At 47.4% G+C, this 27,448-nt stretch overlaps 2 protein-coding genes and 1 pseudogene across 6 annotated transcripts in view; 2 read left to right on the top strand and 1 right to left on the bottom strand.

Moving 5' to 3' along the window:
* RILPL1 (Rab interacting lysosomal protein like 1) overlaps nt 1-16,291 on the top strand; it is a 45,784-nt gene extending 29,493 nt beyond the window's left edge. The window contains exons 5-9 of one of the 5 annotated variants that reach the window (XM_055322164.1): nt 3,156-3,328; nt 5,471-5,563; nt 11,212-11,299; nt 11,573-11,596; nt 14,193-14,303. In XM_055322164.1, coding sequence (XP_055178139.1) covers nt 3,156-3,328; nt 5,471-5,563; nt 11,212-11,299; nt 11,573-11,575 — 357 coding nt within the window. In that variant the 3' untranslated portion in view covers nt 11,576-11,596; nt 14,193-14,303. Of the gene's footprint in view, nt 1-3,155; nt 3,329-5,470; nt 5,564-11,211; nt 11,300-11,572; nt 11,597-11,815; nt 14,171-14,192 lie in introns of those variants that run through there. The other 4 variants (XM_055322160.1, XM_055322163.1, XM_055322162.1 and 1 more) reach the window with 4 other exon arrangements.
* Nucleotides 16,292-17,846: 1,555 nt separating this feature from the next.
* SNRNP35 (small nuclear ribonucleoprotein U11/U12 subunit 35) lies at nt 17,847-24,150 on the bottom strand. Its single transcript, XM_055322165.1, has 2 exons — nt 24,002-24,150; nt 17,847-18,811 (listed from the first exon to the last, which is right to left on the bottom strand). The coding sequence occupies exon 2, from the start codon at nt 18,806-18,808 to the stop codon at nt 18,068-18,070; it is 741 nt and encodes a 246-aa protein (XP_055178140.1). The 5' UTR covers nt 18,809-18,811; nt 24,002-24,150; the 3' UTR covers nt 17,847-18,067.
* A 2,473-nt stretch (nt 24,151-26,623) lies between these two features.
* LOC129507637 (60S ribosomal protein L21-like) lies at nt 26,624-27,177 on the top strand (annotated as a pseudogene).
* The last annotated feature ends 271 nt before the right edge of the window (nt 27,178-27,448 follow it).

Below are 27,448 nucleotides of genomic sequence, written 5' to 3'. Positions count from 1 at the left end.
CCAGATCACGCCCTGAGCTGCAGGCGGCGCTAAACTGCTGTGCCACCGGGGCTGCCCGAGACTACGTCCATAGTAACATCTTCCATGATCCTTCCCAGTTAGACTTTGATGTCCTTGCACCTCTTATTATATGACCCTGTAAGCCTCCCTCCAGGCCTACCCGATTCATCTCATTACTTAGTGCCCAGCAGGCACAGAGTTGATGTTCAATGAATGTTGAATGTTTATCGAGAAATCCATTTATTTACTGAATATTAATTATAGACATTCAAGGATGCTTCGTAGTTAACCTGGGCAGGGTAAGAGAAGGGAACTGGCATTAGTGAGTGCCTGCTATATAGCAGCCCCTTGCTATGCAGGGTCTTGGGTAGAGGACACCATCCAGCTGTGTGGCTCTGCAGGAGGTAGATGCTGAAGACATACCCTGAGGACACAGCTCACCTGAAGGTGTGGCATCAGCAGATGCCTGGAATACCTTTTTGGGAAGTTAAATCATCCGGGATTTCCTCCCTACTCCCTACTCCCACTTCACTGCCCAGTGGAGTCCACTGCCCCACCCACTGTCCCAACTTGGGGGTGGCATCTGTTAGGTGTCCATTCTCTGCTGCAGCCAGGTGCCTCCCCTGTTCCCTGCCGGCTCCTGCTCCTACTCCCCCGACCTGTGCCTGCTGGGTGACTCTTCTGTCACCTGATCTTCCCTAGTGGGTGGTGTCTCCTTTCAAGTGTCCTTTCCCAGAACAGCCCGTCCTGACTCTCCCAGGACACAGGCTCTCAGCTCTGCCGTCCTGGGTCCTTCAACATCCTGGCCTGGCATCTCCATTTGGGTCAGAATGCCTTCATCCCAGTAGTGGTGTGGGGGTTTTGGGGAGTGTGGGGGTGGAGGAAGGTCTCTGTTTCTTTTTTTTTTTTAAGATTTTATTTATTTATTCATGAGAGACACACACACACAGAGAGGCAGAGACACAGGCAGAGGGAGAAGCAGGCTCCATGCAGGGAGCCCGACGTGGGACTCGATTCTGGGTCTCCAGGATCACACCCTGGGCTGAAGGTGGCGCTAAACCGCTGAGCCACCGAGGCTGCCCAAGGTCTCTGTTTCAATCCCATTTCCCCGTTCTAGAGTTCCCCCATTGTTGTCCTGAACTTCTGTCCACCCCTTCTAGTGGATGATGGGATGTTGGGGACTCAAGGGGGTTGGGAACACCAGGAAAGGACAGGCCACCTGCACATCTGGCCAGCTGACTTGGGGGCAGCTTGCAAAAACTTCCTTGCTTTCAAAAAATGTAAAAAACGCAAGTGTTGGTGAGGATGTGGAGAAGTGGGACCTTCCCACACAGCTGGCCAAATGTAAAGTAGGGCAGCTGCTGTGGAAAACGGTTTGGTGGTTCCTCAGACAGTTACACACAGTCACCATGTGACCTGGCAGCTGCTCCCAGAGGTGTACACCCACCCAAAAGCACGAGAGCAGGTGATGAGACAATCAGACAGATCCTCGTACACAGATGTTCACGGCAGCACTAGTCACACTAGCCAAAAGGTGGAAACAGCTCAGATGCCCATCGTGGCATATCCACACATGGGAATAGTATTCAGCCATGAAAAGGAACGGAGCACTGACTCACTAGAGCATGGATGAGCCTTGAAAACATGATGTTAGGTAACAGAAGCGAACACAAATGATTCCATTTATTCAAAATGTCCAGAAAAGGCAAATCCATGGAGATAGAAAGCAGATGGTGGTCACCAGGGGCTAGGGGCAGGGGAAGAGGGAATTGGAGAATGACCATTAATGGCTATGGAGTTTCTTTTGGGGTGATGAAAATGCTGTGGAACTAAAAAAAAAAAAAAAAAAAAAATGTGGAACTAGACAGAGGTGGTGACCGCACGGCATTGTGAATATACTAAAAAGCTGCTGGATTGTATATTTTTAAATGGTAGATTTTTTTTTTAATTTTTTTTATTTATTTATGATAGTCACACAGAGAGAGAGGGAGAGGCAGACATAGGCAGAGGGAGAAGCAGGCTCCATGCACCGGGAGCCTGATGTGGGATTCAATCCCAGGTCTCCATGATCGCGCCCTGGGCCAAAGGCAGGCGCTAAACCACTGCGCCACCCAGGGATCCCTAAATGGTAGATTTTAAGTGTATATTATTACAGTTTTAGTTTCTTTGTTTTGTTTTTTCTTTTTGTTTAAAAAAAAAGAAAAACACCTTGCTGTGAGAAAGGGAAAGAGGATAGGGTTTGGGTCTGGCCTGGCAGTGACTTAGCATGCTAGGATCCATCTGTGTGACCTGCATAGAAGAGAAATGCTCTGCATCTGCACACCTGCTGGGATGTTTACATGCCCACCCACCCCATTCCACCCCACCCCACCCCACCCCACCCCCACTCCCACAGACTGCCAGTGCACAGATGCCCTTAGCCACTGGGGAGGAGAGGGCTTGACCAGAAGGCCAGTAACAAATGGGAAAACATATGTGACTTTAATGTCAGATGAGAAGGGAAGAAAAAAATTGTACTTAAGCTCTGATTTTAACAACTTTGGCCAAAGTAGCAATGGTCTTTTTTTTTTTTTTTTTTTTTTTAAGATTTTACTTACTTATCCATGAGAGACACAGAGAGGCAGAGACACAAGGCAGAGGGAGAAGCAGGCTCCATGCAGAGAACCCAGTGTGGGACTCGAACCCGGGACCCCAGGATCATGCCCTGGGCTGAAGGCAGCGCTAAACTGCTGAGCCACCCGGGCTGCCCAAGCAATGGTCTTATTAGCAGTGGTCTTAGTAAGAATATCAGAAGAGAATGTAGGCAAAAGAAAGCAGATTTATGAGGGTGGCAGCATGTGAGTCGTGCTGTTTCTTCTTCTTGGACTCCTTGTTCTTATTTGTAATAAGACCCCGAGGCAGGTGGGGAGGCACCAGGACTGCAGGTCTGGCTATTGAGAAGGCGAACAATGAACAGGTGGCCCGTGGCTTTCATCTCCAGAGGGACGCTGACTGCACAGAACGTGAGCACAGGCCGCCTTCGAGTTCTTAAAATAGCGCCCTCGGCAAGCTGCAAAGGCCCCGGGAGGGTGGGAAATTTGGGCTGTGGCAGAATGTGGAGTGGGTGCCGGTGGTGGCCGCCAGGAATTCATTAGCAGCATCTCTGCCTCCTCCAGACGGAGCCAGGCGGGGAGGAAAGCATCTCCGAGGCAGAGAAAGTGGCCATGGATCTCAAGGACCCCAACCGCCCCCGGTTCACGCTGCAGGAGCTGCGGGACGTACTCCATGAGAGGAATGAACTCAAGTCCAAAGTGTTTTTGTTGCAGGAGGAGCTGGCGTACTATAAGAGGTGAGTGTCCTGGGAGCCCCAGGTGGCTCCTTTCTGGGGTTGTACGAAGTCTTGGGAAGACAAGGATTGCATCTGTCTCCATTCTGGGGCTCCTGTCTGGCCTGAAGTACTTGGACACACGTTCTCAGTCCCTTTCTGAAACTCTTAGGTTCAGGTGCGTTTTATGATTCAGAACTTCCCGGCTGTTAGGAAGGAATAGTCCACAGACTGTGTATACGTGATATACACCACTATGGTCCGGGGCAACTCCCCCAAATCAAACATGTTAATATTTTTACAGTGAGAGATGTGAATATTCATACTAAATAGGATAACCGTTACAGTCAGGCTCAGGAAAGTTCATTTCAGGTTTTGCCACCAAATGAATGACCAAAAATGAATTTTCATTTTTAGAGCTTTTTGGATTTTAGAATTGCAGATAAGAGATGGTAGAGCTGTACAGCCTTAGTGTGTGTTTATTCAGCCCACGGCCAGTGAGCTCCTTGCATTTATTAGAGTTGCACTGTCTGATACGGTAGCCACTAGCTGTGTGGCTATTTACATTTATATAAGTTAAAATAAAGTTCAAAATCCAATTATGGGATGCCTGGGTGGCTCAGCAGTTGAGCACCTGCCTTCAGTCCAGGGCATGATCCTGGGGTCCTGGGATCAAATCCTGCATCAGGCTCCATGCATGGAGCCTGCTTCTCTCTCTGCTTGTGTCTCTGCCTCTCTCTCTATATATATATATATATCTCTCATGAATAAATAAATAAAATCTTTAAATAAAGATTAATAAATAAAATCCAGTTCTTCAGGTGTACTCACTACATACTCATTCAGCTTCATACACACTACCCCTATTGTTGGTTTCTCAAGACATACCACACTTGTTTCTACCTCAGGACCTTTGCACATGCTGGTCCTATAGCTGGGAAAACATTTCCCTTGGCTCTTCCCATGGTTCACTCCTGGTCATTCAGGATTCAGATCAGAGGTCACCTCCTCAGTGAGGCTTCCCTGCCCCATTACCATCCATCCAAAGGAATGCCCTGTTCTGGTCACTGTCACTTCACTTGGTTTTACTTTTTTTATGGCCCTTCACCATCTTATTTCAAGCCTGTTCATTAATGTGCTTGTTTTATTGTCTGTTTCCATATCAGGCTATGATAACATGAGATTAGAAACCGTATTTGTCTTGCTCATGGCTAAGTTCTGAAGTCTTAGAGTAGAGCTTAGCACAGAGTAGGTGCACAACAAATACCTCTTGAACAGGAAGCCGGAAGGAAGGACAGATGCACCAGGTGTGGTCCCTGATCCAGTAGGGAAAATAAGAGGTGCACAGAAAATATAGTGCCACATATTTTTATTGAAAGCCCACTCTAGGGCAGCCCTGGTGGCGCAGCGGTTTGGCGCCGCCTGCAGCCCGGGGTGTAATCCTGGAGACCTAGGATCGAGTTCCGCATCGGGCTTCCTGCATGGAGCCTGCTTCTCTTCCTCTGCCTGTGTCTCTGCCTCTCTCTCTGTGTCTATGAATAAATAAATAAAATCTTAAAAAAAAATGAAAACCCACTCTACTCTGGCACACAAGAAAGTTTTACTGATACTGTGTGAACTGGCTGTTCAAAGGGAGAGAACACTTCTTGGGATGGGGGTGGGGGTAGAAATCAGGAAGACTTCATGGAGGGGGTAGCATTTGAATTGGGCTTTCCCTAAAGGATCGGGTACTGTCCAGGTATGGGAGAGCCATATTCCAGATGGAAGAGACCACAAAGAGATGGGAGACAACATTTGGCAAGGTCAGGAAACGTGAAGTACTTCTATGTGGCTAGAGTCTTCAAAGGAAACTGAAAATTGCCTTTTTGAGATGTGGGTTCCTTTCCTGAAATTCTTCATATTTGACCAACTAGACAAAGAGACCACAGGTACCTATGTCCACTGCCTTCAGGGCTGACCCCTTCTCTTAGCTGGCCATAGCCATTGCTAAGAGGCCAGTTCCCTGGGCGAAGAGACTGTGGGGGCACAGGCCACTTTTGCCATCTTCCTTGGTCCCCTTATTCCCAGTATAAGCCCTACCAGACCATCAGACAACACCCTTCTGGAATATTCCAGCTCTCACAGAATTTTTGCCTCTCTTATTTCACGCCTCTCAACTCCTTCCAGTGAAGAAATAGAAGAGGAAAATCGAATACCCCAACCTCCACCAGTCGTCCACCCAAGAATGTCCCCCCAGCCGGAGTCTGGGATCAAGCGACTGTAAGTGATGTGCTTGCAGAGTGTGGGGCTGCTCACTCATGGCTGACCTAGTGGTTCACATAGCCTCTTACTTCCAGGCACCTGCTCCAGGGCCAGGCTTGTCACTAACCACCTCTGCTGAGACAGGCTTAACCCCTGGAGCATGTTGGGCCTGGCCCTCAACTTTGAGTTCATCTTCACACCTGAATGCTGAGTTCCTCCTGGGGGTCCCCAGGCAGAGAGGTTTGGGTAAGGCTGAGAGGGTGGAAAGGGGGGGTGGGGTCTGTGGCTGAAGTTCAGGGCTTGAGTGTGTCAGGTGGAGCATGTCTCTGAGCAGCAAGTAAGGCTGGTGGGGGAGATTCATGCATCCAAAGGATTTACAACCCCAGCTTGCAAAGATCTGCAATGGCCCCTGGTCCACCTCATCTGTGCCTTTCTGTGATGATTCCTCCACGCCCCCATTCCCCAGTAAGTATTTTTTGCTACATAATAATACATGCAGAGCCAGGCCCTGCTTGCTGTGGGCAACACATAAGAAAGAAAGAACTCAGCCTTGCCTTCAACAAGACCTTAAGCTACTTGAGTCTTTCTTTATTTTTTTTTTTTTTTTTTTTGTTTTTTTTTTTTTTTTAATTTATTTATTTATGATAGTCACAGAGAGAGAGAGAGAGAGAGGCAGAGACATAGGCAGAGGGAGAAGCAGGCTCCATGCACCGGGAGCCCGATATGGGACTCGATCCCGGGTCTCCAGGATCGAGCCCTGAGCCAAAGGCAGGCGCCAAACCGCTGCGCCACCCAGGGATCCCGAGTCTTTCTTTATATCAGAAGATCCCTTTGAGGTTCTGAGAGTTTGTAGACCCTCCCTAGGGGGAGGAGAAAAACCACACATACAGTTTCAGGTTTGTTGACCTTTGCAGCCCTTCAGATAAAAGGTGAAAACCTGTGGTCTAGTTAGCTAATATGTGCTAAGAGCCTATATGTGCCAGGTACCATTCCTGCAGATAGGTGATCTCATTGAGTCCCCACCATACCCCTGTGTCATAGAGGCACTGTCATTCCCATTTTACAGTTAAGGAAACTGAGGCAGCTGCCTAAGGACATTCAGCTCTTAAGAGGCAGAGCCAGGGTTCAAACCTAGGCAGCCTGGCTCCAGAGCCCACATTTCCAGCTATTTGAAGGGTGTGCATCCTCACACTGTCATCTTGTAGCCTTGTTATCTCTCCCAAGAGGGTCTTCCTGGCTCTTGATCTTCCAGCTATACCCATGGCTTATTACAGAAGAGGCCTCCTCTTTTTCTCCCAAACTCTGGCAGAAGCTTGGGTTGGAAAGCCACTAGGAGAGCGTGTGGAGAGTAATTAGGGTATTACTTGGGTACGTCAACCTTTAAAAACCAGTTACATTAGGAAATTCTTGGCTAGCTCTTACCCTGTGAAGTGACTTAATGCTCAGCAGTGGTGGACTGGAAGGGGAATGCAGAATGTGTGCAGCTTTGTGGCTGCTGGGAGTCTCTACTCTTGGGAAGAGGTGGCTGCCCTATAGAGTGTGTGCGTGAACCCATAGCTCCTTCCCCAGCCTCTCTTGCCAGCCTCACATTGTTTATTTGCTTGCCCCTCGATCTCTGCATGGAATCTCTGGTTCTGGTTAGGGATCCGTACTTACTGGGAGTGAAGCTTGGAACCAGAACAGAAAGCCTTCCTCTGAATCCCAACACCATTTGGCCATGTATTAGTAATCTGACATTGGCAATTGGAATTCAACTCTAACTTAAAAACTGTTGGCTAAGGAATGCAAAATTCCCAGGCCATGCTGGTTTCAGGCTCAGCTGGATCCAGGCCTTGTCATCAGGTCTCTGCCTCATTCCCTCTACCTCTGGCTTGGTTTCCCTTTATGTGGGTTGTATTCTTGCACACACTGTCCCTCAGGATGCCAACATGGCAGACATCAGCTCAGGCTTCTACTTTTGTCTGCAACTCCAGTGGGAAGAGAATTTTCCACAGAAGTCATGAAATTGAGTCTTACTGGCTCAGACTGGGTCACATGACCTCCATTCCAACCACAGGGCAGTGCATCCATCGGACAGATCCAGGTCTCCCTATGCCTGGGGCTGGGATAGCTCTAACTTGGTCTCGTTCAGATGGATGGAAATTAGGGGAAGGACAGGCCCCAGGCAGATCAGAGGGCTTGGCAGACAGAAGGAATGGGCATCCGCTGTAGCCTTATGGAGAGGGAGTCCTTTGGTCTCGATCTATGATGTACTCGGTGCCCAGGGAAACTCTCACCTTTGGGTAGGGTTTCTCATCCAGTGCTAAGAAATGGGATTGACTTTGCTTAAACTCTGAGCCACCTGCCAGCCCCACGCACAGGTGTAAGGTCAAGCATAATCGATTCTGTGTTTTAAGCCAAAGTATAGCTTTGGGTTAAAAGCTGGGGGGAGCAGAGAAGAGTCCATGAGCCCACAGAGTCTGCCCCTGGGCTGAGGAGGGGCGGGACCAAGAGAGCAGCCCTGGGCTTCCTTGAACAGTTCATTGCCAGGTCTTTCAAAGTCAGCTTTTAGCATCTTCCTGTGTGTTGCATGTACCACACCTCCAGCGCTGTAATTCTGAGACGGTGTGCATTTCTGAGCCTGCCTTCCAAAAGCTGAGCTGCCCTGATTTTGTGGTCAGTTTTCTGCTCTGGTCCACTTTCCTCAAAGACAGGCAATTAAGGGTTGGCTTTTACAAATCCCAAACTGGGTAAAATCCAGAGGAAAGATATCAGGATTAGCCAACAATCTTCTTCCCACTGGTTCTTCTACTCACACCTGAATAGGCTGCGGTGTCGAGTCCTCTTTTCCAGATTGTTCCACAAAGGATCCTGGGCTTTTTTTTCCCCTTTAGTGTGGCTTCTGACTGTTCAGCAAGACCTGGGGCTCTGAGCCTGGTAGGAGAAGCAGCTGGAATTGGGGAGCCAGAGAGACAGAAACAGAGAGGGAGGGAGTTCAGAATCCCCCATCGAGAGGGTGCAGGTGGCCAGTCCTGTGGCCACCCCAGCCTTCTAGGGGATGATTAGAGGATCAGACTGGCACAAAAGGCTTTTTACCAGCCCAGGCAGGACACTGGTTGCCATTGTCCATCTCGGCTGCTGACTGAGAGCCGCATCAGTGCGGCCCATGATCCCAGAGCCAAGGGTAGGGACTCATCTTCCCTGAGGCCTGGAGCAGAGACTGGCAAGTCTTAAGACAATTTCATGCCTACCTCCCTTTCCATCCCTCACACCTCTGGCACCTGATGGGTCCACCTGTCCCTTCACCCTTGCTTTTGTGGAATAGTGGTTGCACAGCCTCCATGGTACAGGTTGTGGCTGCTTTCCAGCTGAGCCTCACGCCCTAGACCAGTTTCCTCCATCCACCAACTCGTGAACAGTAACTACCACGGAGGTTTGAAGCAGCTTCATCAGCTCACACCACCTAAGGCATCTTCCACCCTGTCAGAGACTCAGAGTGGGGATGATTAGCCCCATTTCTCAGATGAGTCAATGGGCCTGGAGAAGCCCGGTGACTTCCCCTTAGATCATACGATTGGGAAGGGTCAAAGCTGGGATTCGAACCCGTTCCTTCTGCCTCCCAGCCCCCTTCCCCTCAGCCCATGCCAAGTCACCAGCTGCGGGCTGACTGCCCAGTTCCCTTATCTCTCAAGTGCACCACGAGCCAGGGACATCAGCGTCTGCATTTCTGAGCTGCTGAAGGGAACCAGAAACTCCTGCTGCCGGTCCAAACTGTGCCCAGAAGACGGTCCAAGAATAGCTTGTGACTGAGCAGCTGCCGGCTGGAGAGTCCAGGTTGGCACCGCCTGGGAAGGTCACGAGGCAGCGCTGAGTGACTCCAGCGCTGTCCTCCATGGCCACCAGGCACCAGCGCCCCCTTTGTGTGGTATCCGTCCCTCAATCAAAGGCCTGCAGACTCACAGCAGCTCTCTGCTGAAAAGGGGTGTGGGGGGGGCTGACCTGGGAGGCAGGAAGCAGGCAGCAGGGACACAGGGACAGCCAAGGAAGCTATGGAGCAGAACAGCCGGTCACACACACCGGCAAGGTCGGCCTTCAGAGTAGGTGGCCCCCGAAGCATCAAACAGAGGCAGGAGTGCATTCTAGCCCTGTCCTACCCACCGCCCTCCTCACTTGAGCCCAGAAATAGCTTCTTCACAGCCGCCTGTTGTGCCGTCTGAAATGCCACCATCACCACTTCTTTGGATTTAGTCTTCTGGAAACCAACAGCGGGTAGGGAGTAGGTAAAACCAGCTACACCATATCCAGAGCATAAACTTTTGACTGATATAAGCCAGTCTTTTTTCGAGGAAGAGGCTGCCCCTCTAAAGGAAGTGGTCCCTGCAGGGAGGCACTTGGAATAAGGCCGGGAGTTCAGTTACTCAGCCAGAACTCTCCAGGTGTCCCAGGGCCCTTGGGTACCGGTCTGACCCCTAATGGGACCTCACATGAAGTCCAGCATTTCCAGGTGGGCAAACATGTCACCTTGTGTCTTTGGGGGGGTCCTTGTTAGGCCGAGAGGGGTCCCAGCAGAGGTCAGAGCAGAACGATGTGGCTCAGAGTCCTCTGGAAAGCCAGCCGTGCCTGACAGCCTGGTCTTGGGGGATTGGGCCCATTTGTTTGACAAAAGGTATCCCCTTTTGTCATCACCATGATTAGACACCTATGTGGTTCTGCCAACATGCCAACTCTCCAGCTACTCCGTGAAGTGTATTGGAGGTAAATCCAAACACAGGTAATCCCAAACTTCATTGGAAAGTCATTCCTCTTTTCCCAGCCAGCATCTAAAAAAGAAAAATCAAAATTGTTCAAAATAAGCTCTGGTGGCTTGACTGGAGTCTTGTCTTCATTTTCCTTGTCAAAACAAGGGACTGTCAGCTCTGACTAATGCCAGGAGGGTGGCTCATGCAGGCTCCCTGCCACAGCTCTCCTGCCCAGCCTACCCTGGCCGCCTCTTCTCTCCTGGGTGCCCCCTGGCTGCCTTTGGGGCACGGAGCCTGCAGTGCATGGCAGTTGGGGAAGATGTGTTAGAAGACACCCGAGGGTGTCACCACTAACCCACGGCAGGTTTGACTCCTTCCTTCCCAAACCCCGGGCCACTATGTCTTCCCTTCGGGCTGTGTAAGTGTGCTGGGGCTGCTGCCGTCAAGGACCACAGCTGGGAGCCTTTGTCCCACGCTTTGGAGGCAGGGAGTCCCAGATCCAGGTGTTGGCAGGGTCCCTTCCTTGCGAGGGCTGTGAGAGAGAACATTTGTTGCCTCTCCCAGTTTCAGTGGTTTGCTGGCAATCTTTGGCCTTTTCGGCATGTAGAAGCATCGCCTGTACCCCTGCCCTCATCTTCACATAGCGGTCCTCCTGTGTGTGTGCCTGTGTCCTGATTTCCCCTTTTACAAAGATCTACTCTTCTCTAGTATAACTTTATCTTAATGGATTACTTCTACAAGGATGCTATCTCCAGATACAATCGCTTTCTCAGGTGGGGGTGGGGTGGGGGGGGTTAGGGCTTCACCAGGATTTTGAGGAGGGAGATTCAGTTCCACCCATGACATCTACCAGAAGCAAACCCTTCAGCTGGTATGTGTGGAATGTGTTTATTTTTCATGCCTCCCTGTTTTTATCTTCTCTGTGTCTATCTGTACTTTTCTAACCAGGATCTTTACAGCCATAATGCCCATGGTAGCAGCTGGACTGATCATAGATGACCCCACACTGCAGCCCATCCGACGACTTGTTGCCCTTGTAGGCACTGTGTTTTTCTGGTTTCGTTTTGAGCTGTGCCTTTGGAATGTGTGCTGCGACTCTGCTGAGGCTGGCCCGCCTTCCTTGGCCACTTTAGCTGCATGGCCATCACCTGCGTGTTGCCATGTGAAGTGGGTGTCGAGTGTGATTTCAAACGTGCACTCGTGAGTCTTGTCTGCACGAGTGATGCCGTGCAATTCACGGCTCTGTCACCGATAATTCTTTTTGTCTTTTTCTGTTTCCATCCTAAAAACCACCTTGTCCATGATCCAGTAAAGAAGGTCCTTTAAGTGACGGGTCAGTAATCAACGCCCACTGTGCCCGCCCCCTCCCTCCACCATGGACCCTCACCCTCAGAGTGACACTAACGCTGTGTTTTTGACTTTCATGCCCTAGCTTTCTAAACTGCTTTGTTTCGCCAAGCCAGTGTTGGAAAGCCATTTGGTCTTCTTTTAAAAAAAGGAAGAGCAGAAGAGGGGACCAATGCTTTCTTTCTCTCTATGTCCCCTTGAACAGGAAGTGGCATGTGGCTTTCCCGCTTGAGTCAGGTAGAGGTGAAATGTCACAGTGATGTGTGGCAGCTGTATTTTTGGCCAGCTAATTGCCCTGATTTCACCATGGAAAGGGCTCACAAATAACCCGGTATGAACATTGTGCCTTCATTTATCAGTATACATATCTGTTGTAGAGAAAAGAAACTTTCACTGGGAGGGAGAATTTCTCCAGATACACGTGGCTTGCCCCAACTTTACAATGAAAAACCACTTTATTCCTGGTAGGAGGTGATCGTAGGATCCAGTAGCCACAGAATAGTAAAATCATTTTCACCCAGATGTGATTAAAATGGAACTAACTCCATAGGCCACAGCACTGTAGGGAAAAAAAAAAAAAAGACTAATAGGTGAACAGCCAGAAGGAAGTAAAAATAGTTGCTCTGAAGCTTCAGTTTCTCAGCGGTGCATTTCTATTCCTGCCCCTGGGAAACATAACATAGCTATTCTCTCTCTTACCAAGTTCAGAAACCAAAATTCAAGAGTAACAACTCAGTGAGAATAGAATGAATCTCATTAGAAAGTAGGAGTATCAAAGGATAGTGAGGTTAGGAAAGGTTTTTGGAGGAAATTAAAAGTGGGCCACTTCGAGTTTACTGGCCAGGGTCCTGGCCTTTGGAGCTGGAGCTAAAGCAGACCTTGTTTTAAATGGGCCAGTTTGGGGGCACCTGGATGGCTCAGTCCATTAAAGGTTCGACTCTTGATTTCAGCCCAGGTCATGATCTCAGGGTTGTGGAACTAAGCACGGTGTCGAGCTCTGCACTGGGCGTGGCACTTGATTAAGATGCTCTATCTCCCTCTCCCCCTGCTCCCCTCCAAAAAAAATTAATGGGCCAGTTTAGGAGTGCCTAGATGGTTTAGTCCACAGAGTGTGTGCCCCCCTCCTTTTTTTAAGAAAGGGCACAGGGGTTGGGTGGGGGGCAGAGGGAGAAAGAGAGAGAGAATTTTAAGCAGGCTCCATACCCAGCACAGGGCCAAACACAGGCCTCAATCTGAAGACCCTGAGATCATGACCCGAGCTGAAATCAAGTCAGACACTTAATTGACTGAGCCGCCCAGACACCCGGAGCATGTGACTCTTAACCTCAGGTTTGTGAGTTCAAGCCCTACATTGGGTGTGGAGCCTATTAAAAATAATTTTTTTAAGTTTTTTTCTTTTTTTAAATGGGCCAGTTTATAAGCTTTTTGCCTGTGATTTCTACCTTCATCCTTCAGGCATCAGATGGTTCACTTTGATCAATGATCAGTAGTCACAGCTATTTTTGGTTTGGGGTTTGTTTTTTTTGAGAGAGAGTGAGTGGGGCGGGAGGGATAAAAGGAGGTCGGACAGAGGGAGAGGGAGAAACAGAATCTTAAGCAGGCTCTATGCTCAGCAGATCCTGACACAGGGCTCCATCTCATGATCCTGAGATCATGACCTGAGCCACCCAGATGCCCCAGTAATCACAGATGTTTTAAAAAGACATCTTGGTCTATATTAGCTGCTGCTATGTAGCAAGTTCTGGTGCTGACTTCTAAGGGCTTTTGCCCTCAAGTCAATTTTTGACACTGTAAATTGGTGTTTTCCCCAATTTCATTTGCATATATTTAGTGTTTATCTAATGACAGAACCATGTGTGCTATTACTTATTTTTTAATTGTCTCATTTTTCTAAAATACCTACTTTCAGCTCATCTCTAGCAGTAATATCCATGAAATCTGGGCTTTGATGTGCTGCATATGTACTTTCCTGATTCACATTACATAACGTAAATTAAAAACATCCATCTCTTTATGTCAGAATCATCTTAAACTCTGTGTGGCTTTCAGTTATTACCTTCTCTGCATCATTAGGGTAGAGAAACTCCAGATGTGTATTTCTAGTCGGGTTGTTTTTTTTGTTTTTTTTTTTAATTCATGAGAGACACAGGTAGAAAGAGAAGCAGGCTCCCCAAGGAGAGCCTGATGTAGGACTCGATCCCAGGACCCTGGGATCACGCCCTGAGCCAAGGGCAGATGCTCAACCACTGAGCCACCCAGGTGCCCCTCTAGTTGGTTTTTATTTCCACTGGTAATGGGAAGAGACTGTCACCAGTGCTTAACCAAGAGATGAGATGCATCACACATCACATATGTACCTGCCCTGTTCACACTGTATCACCTCCCAGGTTTGGTGACAATGACATGCAGAATCCCCTGCTGCTTTCTCAAATAACTTTGACTTGCACCCCCACTTTTTCTTTCATACCTTGAATTGATTTGCTTCCTTCTACATTTGCTGCTGTCTGTCCTGGCATTGCAAAAAAAAAATCTTTAAAGTGCACAGAGGGCTGGCTTTCATTTCCTTCTCTCCCTTCCAAAAGGTTTAGCTTCTTCTCCCGAGATAAGAAGCGTCTGGCCAACACGCAGAGGAACGTGCACATCCAGGAGTCGTTTGGCCAGTGGGCCAACTCCCACCGTGATGACAGTTACACGGAGCAAGGACAGGAAGCCCTGCAGCACCTGTGACCACAGCCCGCCTCCACCCTGGGACCTGAATTATCCACCGCCAGCGCCTGCAGTGGGACCTGGCAGCTTCAGGTGTTGCTACCTTGCACACCTCTCGGTTCAGATGCACCCCTAGAACTGATCCCTCAAACAAACTGCTTTGAGGAAGCACACTGAAAAACTGATGCCAAACTCTAAAGAAATGTTTATTTATACCCAGGGCTATGACCGTTTATAATAGATGACTGATCCCTTAGGATATATATTTAATAACACCATGAGCAGAGGCCAGACTTTTGCATTAACTTCAGTAACACAAGCTTCTTTAAGCCAAATACATCACATGCCACTATAATTGCTGTTTGACTTACTTTGTATGAAATTCTGTGTAGGGGTTTTATTAACACATTTGTTGTACTGAAGTGGGAGGCAGGGAAGCAGTAGATTTCCCTTGTATCTCTCATGAAATTGTTGTGGTGGTAGCACAGTACATAGGATGCATCCATTAGATAAGCAGGATAAGACTCCAAAGTCACCAGACAAGCTGGCCCCGCTTAGATGTGAGGCAACAGAAAATATGGTCCTCCTAACCCAGAAACTGGAGATGACTTTGCAAGAGCCAGTGGTTCTCTTTTGCACCTTGTTACTGATATTGCCTAGAGCATGTAACGAGTGCCTTGGAATCGGCTGTGTTATGCAGTACTAACCAAACAAAGTTGCTAAGGATGAGACATTGCAACCCTTTTCATTTCTTGTTTGTATTTTTTCCCCCTCAGCTTCTTTCTTTCTTTTATCTTTCAATACATCAAACACTTAGTCTCCTATAAAGAAGACCAATGTACCAGAGCGGATTTGAAATGGGGGGGGGGGGGTGGTGACAGACTCGCCAGCGTGAAGGCAGTGAAGAGATTGCTTGGGGACCGCATGTCTGGCTGACTCATAGGGCTGTGGTGACACAGAGAGGGGCAGAAACCTGTATCTGGTGAGCTGGGATTCTGCCCAAATAGCACTGTCTTTCTCTCTGCCCACAGAGGACACCTCAGGGCACAGGCTGGGTGCTGACAGATTGAGAGAGGTAGCATTTGCTAGCAGAACACTCAAGTAACATCTGATGAGTCCACTACACATTCTGCTATGGTTTGCTAAGAAACCATCAGGTTGGTTTACAGTCTATGGGGACTCTGTCTCCAGATTGCAGAAAAGAATGATCAGACAGGATAATGTTGCTTATGCACTGTGGTTCTCAAACCTGACTGCCCACAAGAATTATCAGTTGATTCTCAGAGTATAAAAGCAAGTGTATTAAGGAATCCCACTCCCCCTGGCCACTTTTAGTTGCCTTCTCAGGAGTAACCAATGTTGCCAGTTTCTTGAATGTCTTCAAAGAGCTTATAAATATACATGCAGTTATGTAACAAAATATATTTTTCCCTTTTTTTCATAAATGGCAGCATACTATATATGTGCTATTCTGTACCTTTCTTTTCTTAGAATACCCTGAAGATGATGACTCCACATCAGTACATAAGACAGTGGGTCTCAATGTCCCCCAGGGACATTTGGCAATGTCTGGAAATATTTTTGGTGTTTTGGTTGTCACAACTGCTGCCATCCAGTGGGTCGGCTCCAGGGATGCTGCTCAACATCCCACAACGCTCAGAACTGCCCCCATGACAGTCTCCCAGCACCAGATGTAATAGTGCAAGATTGAGGACCCCTGGTGTACCATGTAGATGCATAATTTGTTCATGTTGACAGTTACACTGTCAACTTCCTTTCCAGTCTTTTACTGTCTAAAACAGCACTGTACACTTTCACACATGTCAGTCTGCAGAATAAACTAGAATTGCCAGGTGATAGGGTTTATGCCTTTGTCATGTGGCTACTGCTAAGGTCCCTGCTGTGGGGGCTTTATACCAACTTTTTTGTTTTGCTTAGTTACCAGGGTCCATACAATGTGAAGCTTCAAAGTCAAGGATGGGATCTGTGTGTGCATATTTGTTTAATCCATCTATGTTCTGGTACCCAGGGTTAACCACTAGCGTGGATAATGTAAACACCATGACTGGATTTCTTTTTTCTGCTGTTGTCTCACAACACAAGCTTCCCTAATGTGGACAGCTTGTTTAGCTGAAGTACCTGCCAACTCTAGCCCATAACACACTTTTGGTGTCGTAACAGGGAGCACTTTGCAAAACCTGAATGGAGTCAGAAGAGTGTACACCTGCATGGCTGTTTTCTGAGACATAGGAGATGGTAAAATTCTGCGCTAGGAATTTACAAAGGGGGGAATCCCTGGGTGGCTGAGCGGTTTAGTGCCTGCCTTTGGCCCAGGGTGTGATCCTGGGGTCCTAGGATCGAGTCCCGCATTGGGCTCCCTGCATGGAGCCTGCTTCTCCCTCTGCCTGTGTCTCTGCCTCTCCCTCAGTCTGTGTCTCTCATGAATAAATAAAATCTTTAAAAAAATTTTTTTTACAAAGGAAAGAACCTATTTTTCTAAAACTGTCCTAATAGTTTTAAGATAGAACAGATTCCCTACATAACATGAGATTCATACCCCAAATGCAAAAACCTGGTCGTGAATGTGTTGAGTCTTGATACTAAATCATTTACTTTGCATGAAACATCTTGAATTTTAAAGAAGCTGAGCTTACAAAGATACAGCCATTAATAAAACAAAAATGCTAAGTGTCACTTTGGTGAAAATCCTGGGAACAGCATGGTACTTTTCAAAGCCCTTAAAAGTTAATGTCAATATATCCAGCCCTCCAACAAATGGGAGGCCGGATGTCCAAGACGAAGAAGACAAATCAATCCATCAGAACCACATAGAAGCCTCTTTCATTGATTTCTCGCCATTTCATGATCACTTCTTTAGAGCTTCACAGACCAGAGCCTCAGAGCCCTGCAACTTTGGTTTTTCATTTTCTTTTCTTTTCTTTTCTTTTTTAAGATTTTATTTATTTACTCATGACAGAGACAGAGAAAGAGGCAGAGACACAGGCAGAGGGAGCTCCCTGCATGGAGCCTGATGCAAGACTCAATCCCTGGACCCGGGATCATGCCCTAAGCCGAAGGCAGACGCTCAACCACTGAGCCACCCAGGCATCCCTGGTTTTTCACTTTAAATGCCAGCCTCCCTGCCAAAAACAGGGAGGAAAAAAAGGCCGTCAGCATTTGGCTCAAGAATGGAGTTACATTTGTTTGAGAATAGCTGGTTGCTGACCCAGGCTACTGCACACACTGGCTTTGCTATGAAGTTCTGAACATTGTCCCTGAATTCACTGCCCTATGTCATTTTTATTTCAGTTTGCCAAGCCTTTACACTATAAAGATGGAAAAGATACAGCTTACTCTGGCCATATTCAGGTTCCCAAGAGTCTGAGAGTATTGCAAATGATTTTCAGTCATCACCTCATTTTGCCAAGCCCCCCAAATGGTCAATTCCAACAGGCAGGAGAAAATCAAAATTGCAAAAACAAATTCTCTACTGCTACCTGCCCTTCTGTGTAGATGCTGGCAAAGACAAAACTGTTTCTCAAGTTTATTAAATAATGAGAGAGAAAGAAAGATTCATAGTATCATGTTCAGCTGGAACCTGGGTTCCAGATCGGAAAGAAAACTTACTCCAGACCCCACCACCATTAGCAAGCTTTACTCAAGCACTGGACATACATACTATATAAAAGCAACCCAGATCTCTGTGCTTCTGTTTATGCTGGGTCTGGGTTCTGGCGATGCTGGTGAGCCTCTATTTACTTCGGTCCCTCTTCTCCCTCCCCTTGGCTCGGTCATCTCTGAAGTCCCTCTCTCTCTCCCAGTCACTTTCTAGCCACACCCTGCTTGGCTCTCTCTCCTGCCATCTCTTTTCCCGGCTACGATCATGGTCTCGGTCCCTCGTCCGAGAGTCCCAGTGTCTTTCTCGAGACCGAGATCGCTCCCGCTTTTCCCGTTTTCCCTCTCTGTATTGATCGTTTTTAATAATTGGCAAATTAATGGGTTTTCGAAAAGGCCGGTCACGCCCCCCAAACCTCAGCTGCCCAGATTCCTTTTTCCCTCCCAGACCTCCTCCAAGTCTCCGAGGGATCCACCCTTTGAGGGTCCTTTCCAGTTCATAGTCCACAAATATCTCATGCTGGTCAATCACCAGGCCGTCTGCATCTCGGTATGCTTTGATCAGAGAACGCTCCTCTTTGTATTCAATGAAGGCGTAGCCCTTTGAAAGACCCGTGACCAAGTCCCTCACCAGCCGGAGCCTCCTGATGTCCCCGTAGCGAGAAAATACTTCCTTTAACTTCTCCTCCTTGGTCTGCAAGTTTAGTCTTGCCACAAACAGGGTGAGGAGGGGGTCTCCTGTGACGCCCTTGTTGGGAGTGTATCGGGCCAACATTGCCCTCCAGACAGCACGATCGTGTGGATCTTCATCAGTGCCATCAATGCTGCCAGCTTTAAGGGGGTCATACTCCTTGGCGATGGGCATCCAATCGTTCATGTTCTAGGAAGGATCACAGCAAACCTTTATGTAGCACCTACTATGAGCTACTCATTTAATCCTTAAAATAGCCCTGAGAAATAGATGCTATTATTCACTCTTTCTTCAATAGGGAAGAAAGGACCTAGAGCGTGAGGCCTTCCAGCTACAAAGTGGGTGGGACAATATCAAAGCCAGACAGTGGGGCTCCAAGATGTTGTCACGCACTGCTCAACCCTCCAACAGGGAAGAAGCACAGGGCGATTTGCTGGGTTTGATCCATCTGTGTATCATCCAATTTAGTCCCATCAGGACACTTACCAACCACATTAAAATGTGGCAACATGGATCAGAATCCAGGCTCACCTTTCAGACTTTAAAATGGTCATAGGAAGACAAGCCTCGGAACTGCTATGAAAATTGGTGTTTTTAAAAACTCTTTACTACCAAGAACCTCAAACATGTACCATGTAGAGAATGGCATAACCTTCCACAGACTCATCACCTGACTGACCAACATGTAGCTAGTCTTGTTTCATTGGTGCCCCACTCACATCCTCACTCCTAGATTACTTTGCAGGAAATTCTGGATATTATTACATGCTCATCTGTAAATGTTTTGGTACGCATTATTAAAAGATAGAAAGATAAGGATTTTTTTTTTTTAGAAAAAGAAAACTACAAGGGAAAATGGCATTTTTGATGTAGTATTTTGCATAGGTAGCAAAGCTAAAACTACAGTGACCCAGCAGCAGCAGACCCTTTGATTCAAAAGGAATATGAGATTTTTTTCTCAATCCCCTGGCTGATAATCTGTTTGTGCCTTATGGCATGGGAACTGATTGCAATGGCAATTTTATCCCGCAAGCATACTCCAACTGTCGTTTGTTCTGATACAGGATAATTTTTTTTAAAGAGGGTGGGAAAGTTTAAGCTGAGAGGAGAGGCAGTTAACATGGTAATTGATTCACATTCTGGTGACTCTGCTAGAATACAGTGTCTGCCAACATTTCAGACACTGGTACTGCTCACGTGACCATCTCTGCAAAATTTACAGCCAATATCAAAATATGTTACCTTAAAACCAGGACTCCAGATGATTGGCTAGCTCAGTCAAAGCATACGACTCCTGATCTAGGGCTCATGAGTTCAAGCCCCACGTTGGGTATAGAGCTTACTTTAATTAACAAACCAGGGCTCTGTCCAATTTATATAGTACTCTCATTCATTACATCTTTCCATGATATTAAAATATCTGTAATTACCCTCTTACTCATATTTTCCTCAAGGATCTTTTTGCTTTTGTTTTTCTTCAGTTGATGGGTTAGGTAGGAGGAGTGATTATTTATGGGATACACTGTGAAATTATATTCCCAATAAAAACACCAAAACAATAAAATCCAAAGTCAACAGCACTGCACTCAAGACCTTTTGAGCATCACTTAGCCTCTTACCACATGCCATTGCAAAATCTGTTTTACCCAGGATTGCTTCTCATTCCTTAAATGTGCCCTAATTCCCCAGCTCTGGCTCTTGCCCTGTGCGATTTCCCCTCCTGGGAACAGCCTCTTCCTTTCCACATCTCCACGTATGGAAATTCTATTGATACTTCCAAGCCCAGCTTCCAACCTCCCTGTGAAGCAAATTAATCTGTCCTACAGCTCACAGCTTCACGGCTTATCTCATTTTCCCCCGAACACACAGTAAACACTCTTCAGTCTAGTGTATGCTTTACTGTATCTCCAGATTCTGGGATACTTCCTGATAAATACTGAGGAACTAAACCAACTCCAATCAAAATATAGTGAAGTTCTTTGTGTCCAAATCAGACAAAAAGGATGACTTCATTGCGAACTGATAGGCAAAACAACTTTATACTTGTGGAGGCCTTGAGAAAAATCAAGGCCATCCCACCTAAAGTTTAGCATTAGCACAAGTACAGCCATCTTAGGCCCCTGTGAATAAGAGCTGAACTTTATAGGAAAAACTGCAGAATGTCCTCGGCAGGGAATCCCATATCAGAAAGACAACAGAGCTCAGAATTGCCCTAGGCAGAGAATCCGGTATCAGAAAGACAACAGAGCCCGCCTGTGGTAGAAAGTCCCATATTGGGATCCCTGGGTGGCGCAGCGATTTAGCGCCTGCCTTTGGCCCAGGGCGCGATCCTGGAGACCCGGGATCGAATCCCACGTTGGGCTCCCGGTGCATGGAGCCTGCTTCTCCCTCTGCCTATGTCTCTGCCTCTCTCTCTCTCTCTCTGTGACTATCATAAATAAATAAAAATTAAAAAAAAGAAAGTCCCATATTAGAATGAGAACAGAGCTCAATGCCCTTGAAAGCCCTATATCAGAATGCAAACAGAACTTGAGAAATTCCTCCACTCCTAGACCAGCCTATAAAAAACCCAGCTGTAACCCACTTCGGGGTCCAAGTCCCTGCTCCGCTGTGTCGGGTATACTTGGACTCAAGCTCGAGCTTGCTAATCAACACTCGTGCGCTTGCATCGGTGTCGGCTCCTTGGTGGTTTCTCGGATTCACAATCTTGGGCACAACGATACTGTCTGCCACCACCCTGTAAAAGGAGGGCATCTATGCCTGTCATTGTTAACCAGCAACTCTAATATCCTTATCGGTAGAAGGATGATAAACAGCTGGAGAAACAAGACAAGAGAGGATTTCAGTCCTGTCTGGGTGCTGTCTCTAACTCACTTTGTATCTCTTCTCTTTCATGGAATTTGTCCACGTGAAAAAGAGAGAGAGAGAGAGAGAGAGAGAGAGAGAGAGAGAACGCACACTACATTGTTTGACTCTCTTCCTGCTCTAGTATTGTCTAACAATTCCATCCTTATTGGCCCTAACATTCCAGACCGCACTCCCTATCCTCCATCACAGGGCTGCCAGGGGGAACACAAAAACCCACAAACATGAGGACCATGATAATTATAGTTAACTTGTACTGAAGACCTAGGGGGTGCCTGCCACTATGCTAAGCACTTAACTCCTCTTGATGAAGCATAGCTAGAAGGCAGGCAGGGACAAGGGGCCCTACCCTAAGAGGAAACCACCCTTCAAAGGATTTTATACTACCCTGGAAGGAGCTCTCCACCAAGTGATAGATGACAAAAACCCAACTGTATGACAGGCGCAGGGAGGGTTAATCAGATTAAAACAGCCAGCTAACAAGCCCATAAAACCCCCTAGACTTAGGAACTCTGGTGGCAACCTCTCCGGCCCCTTCTTGGGAGCTTTGTACTATCACTTTGCTTTCGCTCAATAAACCTTGCTTTGCCGCCCACGACTTTGTCTGCTCTAACCTCTTCATTCTTCAAAGGAGTGTGACCAAGAGCTCTCCGCACGAACAGAGAAAAAAAATCCTGTAACACCCTCACCTCACAGCACTGTTGGGACATAGGTTCTACGATTAGTGCCATTTCAGATGAGGAGGGAGATACACAAAACTTTCTTTTGCTGCAAATCACAAGGCTAAGAAGTAGTCCTGCCAGGTAGTCACATTCAAGGGCTTTTACCACTCCAGAACTTGAGCTCTTGAGTATTTCCTTAGATGGCTGTCATAAAATATGAAACTTTGGAGATGGGAAGAGCAAAAAAACAAAATCCTACAAGGAGTCTGGGTTTTTGAGGCTGAGGAAAGAATCCCTTCCCCAGTCAACAAGAACAGGTCATAAAAGATCCATCAAATAAAACTGGCATTATACAGAGAGCAAGGTTGGCTCAGTCGAGCATCTGCCTTCAGCTCAAATAATGATCTGGGGCATTGGGCATTGAGCTTCCTGCTCAGCGGGGAGTCTGCTTCTTTCTCTCCCTCTGTTCCTCCCCACTACTCCTTCTCTCACTCGCTCTATTAATAAATAAAATCGTTAGGGATGCCTGGGTGGCTCAGTCGGTTAACCATCTGCCTTCTGCTCAGGTCATGATCCCTGGGTCCTGGGATGGAGCCCTTCATTGGGCTCCACGCTCAGCCAGGAGCCTGTTTCTCCCTCTCCTCCTCACTCGTGATCTCTGTCATTATCTGTCTCTCTAAATAAACAAATAAAATCTTGTTTAAAAATTTGAAGAGATCTTTTTAAAAATCTGAAGGGAATTACTGAGGGATAATCTGAATTTTCTGTTTCTCCTCATTGGTGGTATCCTGTCAATAATAAATGCCAAGGGGGGGAAAAAAACTCTTAAACTAAATGCCATGAGAGCAGCAGCAGGCATCACAGCTTCTCATTCATCATTCACAGTATTCTTCCCATTGCAGAATTATGTTGAGATTTCCTACAATTTCTTTGGATTTTTTAGATTTGTATCATTATTTCATACATGAGGATGAGATATGAGAGATGAATGGTGGGGGAATGGAACAATTAATCCTTAAAGAAAAAAGCGTGGAAAGTGCAGGAGAACACAGGACCTGGAGGCAGAACACCGGGTTTAAGACCTAGTCCTCTCCCGGCAAAATTTAAACCATCTGTAAAATGTTAACTACCTGCCACTTCACTAGGTTTTTGTTAAAATTGAGACAGGGACGCCGGGGTGCTCAGCGGTTGAGCATCTGCCTTCCGCTCGGGTCGTGATCCCGGTCCGGGATCGAGTCCCGCGTCGGGCTCCCTGCGTGGAGCCTGCTTCTCCCTCGGCCTGTGTCTCTGCCTCTTTCTCCCTGTGTCTCTAACGAATAAATAAATGAATCTTTTTAAAAATCATTAAAAAAGATCAGATAAGACAGTGTCCGTGAAAGTGCTTTATAAGTCATTATACAGATCAGCTATTAAGAAACCATCCAAGAAAACATGCCCCCCTCTTACTGAATCCCCGGAATTTGGAATATTCCCGCGCTTCGCCCGCAAAAGGGAAATAGAACTGAAATCAGACCCGCCGAACCCTCCCGAGCATGCGCAGTGGCCCCGCGGCCGCGAAGCCGGAAGTCTGGGTAGAAGAGCCCATATTGCCAGTAGCCCCGCAGCACCCCAGCTTTGACCGATGGCCCTGGAGGCTGCCCACCCCCCGACCTCTCACCCTCTGGGGGGAGAAGGGGCCCTAATTCCACCGAGCTATCGCCCCCGCTGTCCGCAACAAATCCCCCAAGGGCTCCCCCTTTGCCAGGCTTCAACATGGCGGCCCTTACACGAGTGGACGCAGGGTCCCGGCCCAATTCCCTCGTCCTTCCCGCCGCAGTGGGCCTTGCTGGCGCCAAGAGCCGCTGCCACTCACCTCGGCAATGCTCGGGCTTCCCTTTCCACAGAGGCCAGCGGACTCCCCGGACTCGAAGCGCCGGGAGATTCCTCGCGCCTGCCTGAGTAGACCTTTACATTGGAGGAAGCAGATTCGCCGCGAGCAGTCGTTTGGGTTTTTTTTCTTTCTTTCTTTCTTTCTTTCTTTCTTTCTTTCTTTCTTTCTTTCTTTCTTTCTTTCTTTCTTTCTTTTCTTTCTTTCTTTCTTTCTTTCTTTCTTTCTTTCTTTCTTTCTTTTTCTTTCTTTCTTTCTTTCTTTCTTTCTTTCTTTCTTTCTTTCTTTCTTTCTTTCTTTCTTTCTTTCTTTCTTTCTTTTAACTTAAAAAAAAAATTAATCCATGTGTATTGAACCTCCAGGGTATGTCCTCTCCGAAGAGAATGAGCTTTTAGCTTTTCTAACTTTTTGCACGAAGACAAACTCCTAAATTGAACGATTGAGTTGAAAGACTATCGAATGTGCGGTTAGTGCTCTGGGAGGAGCCGAATCACCCTCCCGAGCGAAGGGATCTGTCAGCGCCGTGGGGGTGTCGGCTCTCAGACTCACTCTGGGAATCGGCTTGTGTCGAAGTGTCTGCAGAGGGTGCGCGAGCCAGTTCACACTGAAGAGGAGGGAGCCGGGAAGGGTTGACAACCCTGACTCCATCTTGCGTCAGCCACCATTTTGTGGAGTTCGCGCAAGGGCAGCCGCCCCTTGGAATGTACACGGCGGCTCACAGACTTGAACTAAAGAGGTCAGCCGACCACTCCGCAGCCCATACCGGCTGAAGTTTCTCCCTCGCTGGGGTAAACAGGCTTTAAAAACACCTCTGGGGGATCCCCGGGTGGCTCAGTGGTTGAGCATCTGCCTTCTGCTCAGGGCGTGATCCCGGGAGCCTGGGATCCAGTCCCACATCGGGCTCCCTGCATGGAGCCTGCTTCTCCCTCTGCCTGTGTCTCTGCCTCTCTGTGTCTCTAGAGAATGAATAAAATCTTTTCAAAAATAAAAACACGTCTGGGGAGGGGCACACAACTGAATTGGATTGTGCCTCACACCTAAATAGTTGTTTTTTTCCTCGCTCATAGGCACGCTTCTGAGGTTTTTCCTTAGCGGTTTGGAGCAGCCAAAGAAAAGAGGTGAAGCCACCTCAGGCACCTCCCGTGGACCTCTGGACCTGCCCAAGTGAGCACTGCAGCCCCGTGTTGCTTCTCCTAGGGCTGCTCCTATAACTGGGGGTGGTGGTGACAGGCATGGTCCTCTCACATCCCCAACCTCCCACCTCGGTATAGCTCAGGAGACTTTTCTTTCTGCCGCCCCCCCCCCCTTTTTAAGTAATCTCTATACCTAAGTTGGGGCTCGAACTCATGACCCTGAGATCAAGAGTCTGCTGCTGCACGAACTGAACCAGTCAGGCACCCTGAGACTTTGGGAAGAGAGGAGATTTCCTCACCTCAGAACCGATATCAGTTCAGGGGATTCCTCCAATACAGAATGGATACCATTGTCTCAAAGAGCTCTTGATGATCAGCCTGCTGATTGTACAGATTAAAAACTGGCCCAGGGGCACCAGGGTGGCCAAGGGTCTGATTGCAGCTCAGGTCATGATCTCAGGGTTGTGAGAGGGAGCCCTGTGACAGGCTCCTGGGTCAGTGGGAGTCTGCTTCTCTCCGTCTCCCTTTGCCCTCCCTCACTTGTGCTTGCTCCCTCTCTAAACAGATACATAAAATCCTAATAAAAAAAAATAAAAAATGGCCCAGGGAGTTGTATACTTCCTCAACCTGGGTTCAAATCACTAAAGATCTTTTATTTTTTTTTTTTAAATTTTTATTTATTTATGATAGTCACACAGAGAGAGAGGGAGAGAGAGGCAGAGACACAGGCAGAGGGAGAAGCAGGCTCCATGCACCGGGAGCCCGACGTGGGATTCGATCCCGGGTCTCCAGGATCGCGCCCTGGGCCAAAGGCAGGCGCTAAACCGCTGCGCCACCCAGGGATCCCCACTAAAGATCTTTTAAAACTTCACTGGCCTCATTGGGGCACCTTTGATATCCCTAAATTGGTATATTTAAGGGCACAATTGGAAAGGTGAAGCCATCATACTTCACAAAATCAGTGGAAGCCTATTTCAGTTGGTACTTAGAAGCCCCCAAAAGAACCTACTCAGTCATAGCCTCCACAAAAGAAAAAAAAATACAAAAGTCAAAAAAAGATGAAAACAGAACAACTCAACACCAAATCAAGAATTATTCTACACCTTCCATTTCCAATTCTGTCTCCTACCGCATCCCTTCTATTTCCTCTGCTATATGCAGATCTTTCCAAACTTCTTTTTTTTCTCCTCTGAAATTTCTCCTTCTCAGCCCTGCCACCATCCATCTTCCCAAAACTAAAGTCATAGCATCTTTCAAAGTCAAAGTTACTGGTACAAATCACAATAATATGGTCCCCCTTCTTTCATCCCCTGGTCCTAAACAGAACTTCTAAATCTTGCAAAAGACTTTCCTAACCCAAAAGAAAATTCAGAAGAGTTCACCTGAAATTCAGGAGAGTTCACCTGATCTTAGGGTCTCGAGATCTCAGAGTCATGATTTCAAGCCCCATGTTGGGCATGGAGCCTACTTAAAAAAAAAAATTATACGGAACCGCCATCTTCCAGTAATTCGCCAAAATGACCAACACAAAGGGAAAGAGGAGAGGTACCCGCTATATGTTCTCTAGGCCTTTTAGAAAACACGGAGTTGTTCCTTTGGCCACATACATGCGAATCTATAAGAAAGGTAATATTGGACATCAAGGGAATGGGCACTGTTCAAAAAGGAATGCCCCACAAATGTTACCATGGCAAAACTGGAAGGGTCTACAATGTTACTCAGCATGCTGTTGGCATTGTTGTAAACAAACAAGTTAAGGGCAAGATTCCTGCCAAGAGAATTAATGTCCGCATTGAGCATATTAAACACTCAAAGAGCCGAGATAGCTTCCTGAAGCGTGTGAAGGAAAATGATCAGAAAAAGAAGGAAACCAAAGAGAAAGGTACTTGGGTCCAACTGAAGTGCCAGCCTGCCCCACCCAGAGAAGCACACTTTGTGAGAACCAATGGAAAGGAGCCTGAACTGCTGGAACCCATTCCCTATGAATTCATGGCATGATAACTGCAAAGAAAATAAAAGACCTCAGGATTGTAAATAAATAATTAATTAATTAATTAAAAAATTATAAAACAAAACCCTGGATCTTTCAAAAAGAAATGCTTGAAATATAAAAGATAGCTCCAAAAGAACAAAAATCTTGGGAAACCTGGTCAGTGCAATTAAGTGTCCAACTCTTGATTTCGGCTCAGGTCATGATCTCAGGGTCCCTGGCTCTGTGCTGGGCCTTGGAGCCTGCTTGAAATTCTCTCTCTTCTGCGCATGCCCTCTCAGCTCCACTCACGTGCATGTGCATGTATGT

This window comes from Nyctereutes procyonoides, unplaced genomic scaffold, assembly GCF_905146905.1.
Source record: "Nyctereutes procyonoides isolate TBG_1078 unplaced genomic scaffold, NYPRO_anot_genome, whole genome shotgun sequence".
Lineage (NCBI taxonomy): Eukaryota > Metazoa > Chordata > Mammalia > Carnivora > Canidae > Nyctereutes > Nyctereutes procyonoides.
The sequence above is the reverse complement of the archived record's forward strand: the minus strand, read 5'-3'. Positions and strand labels throughout refer to the sequence as shown.

Bases quoted from the DNA above. Each gene is read 5' to 3' on its own strand.
- SNRNP35 (XM_055322165.1), bottom strand. From the start codon at position 18,808: ATGAACGATTGGATGCCCATCGCCAAGGAGTATGACCCCCTTAAAGCT.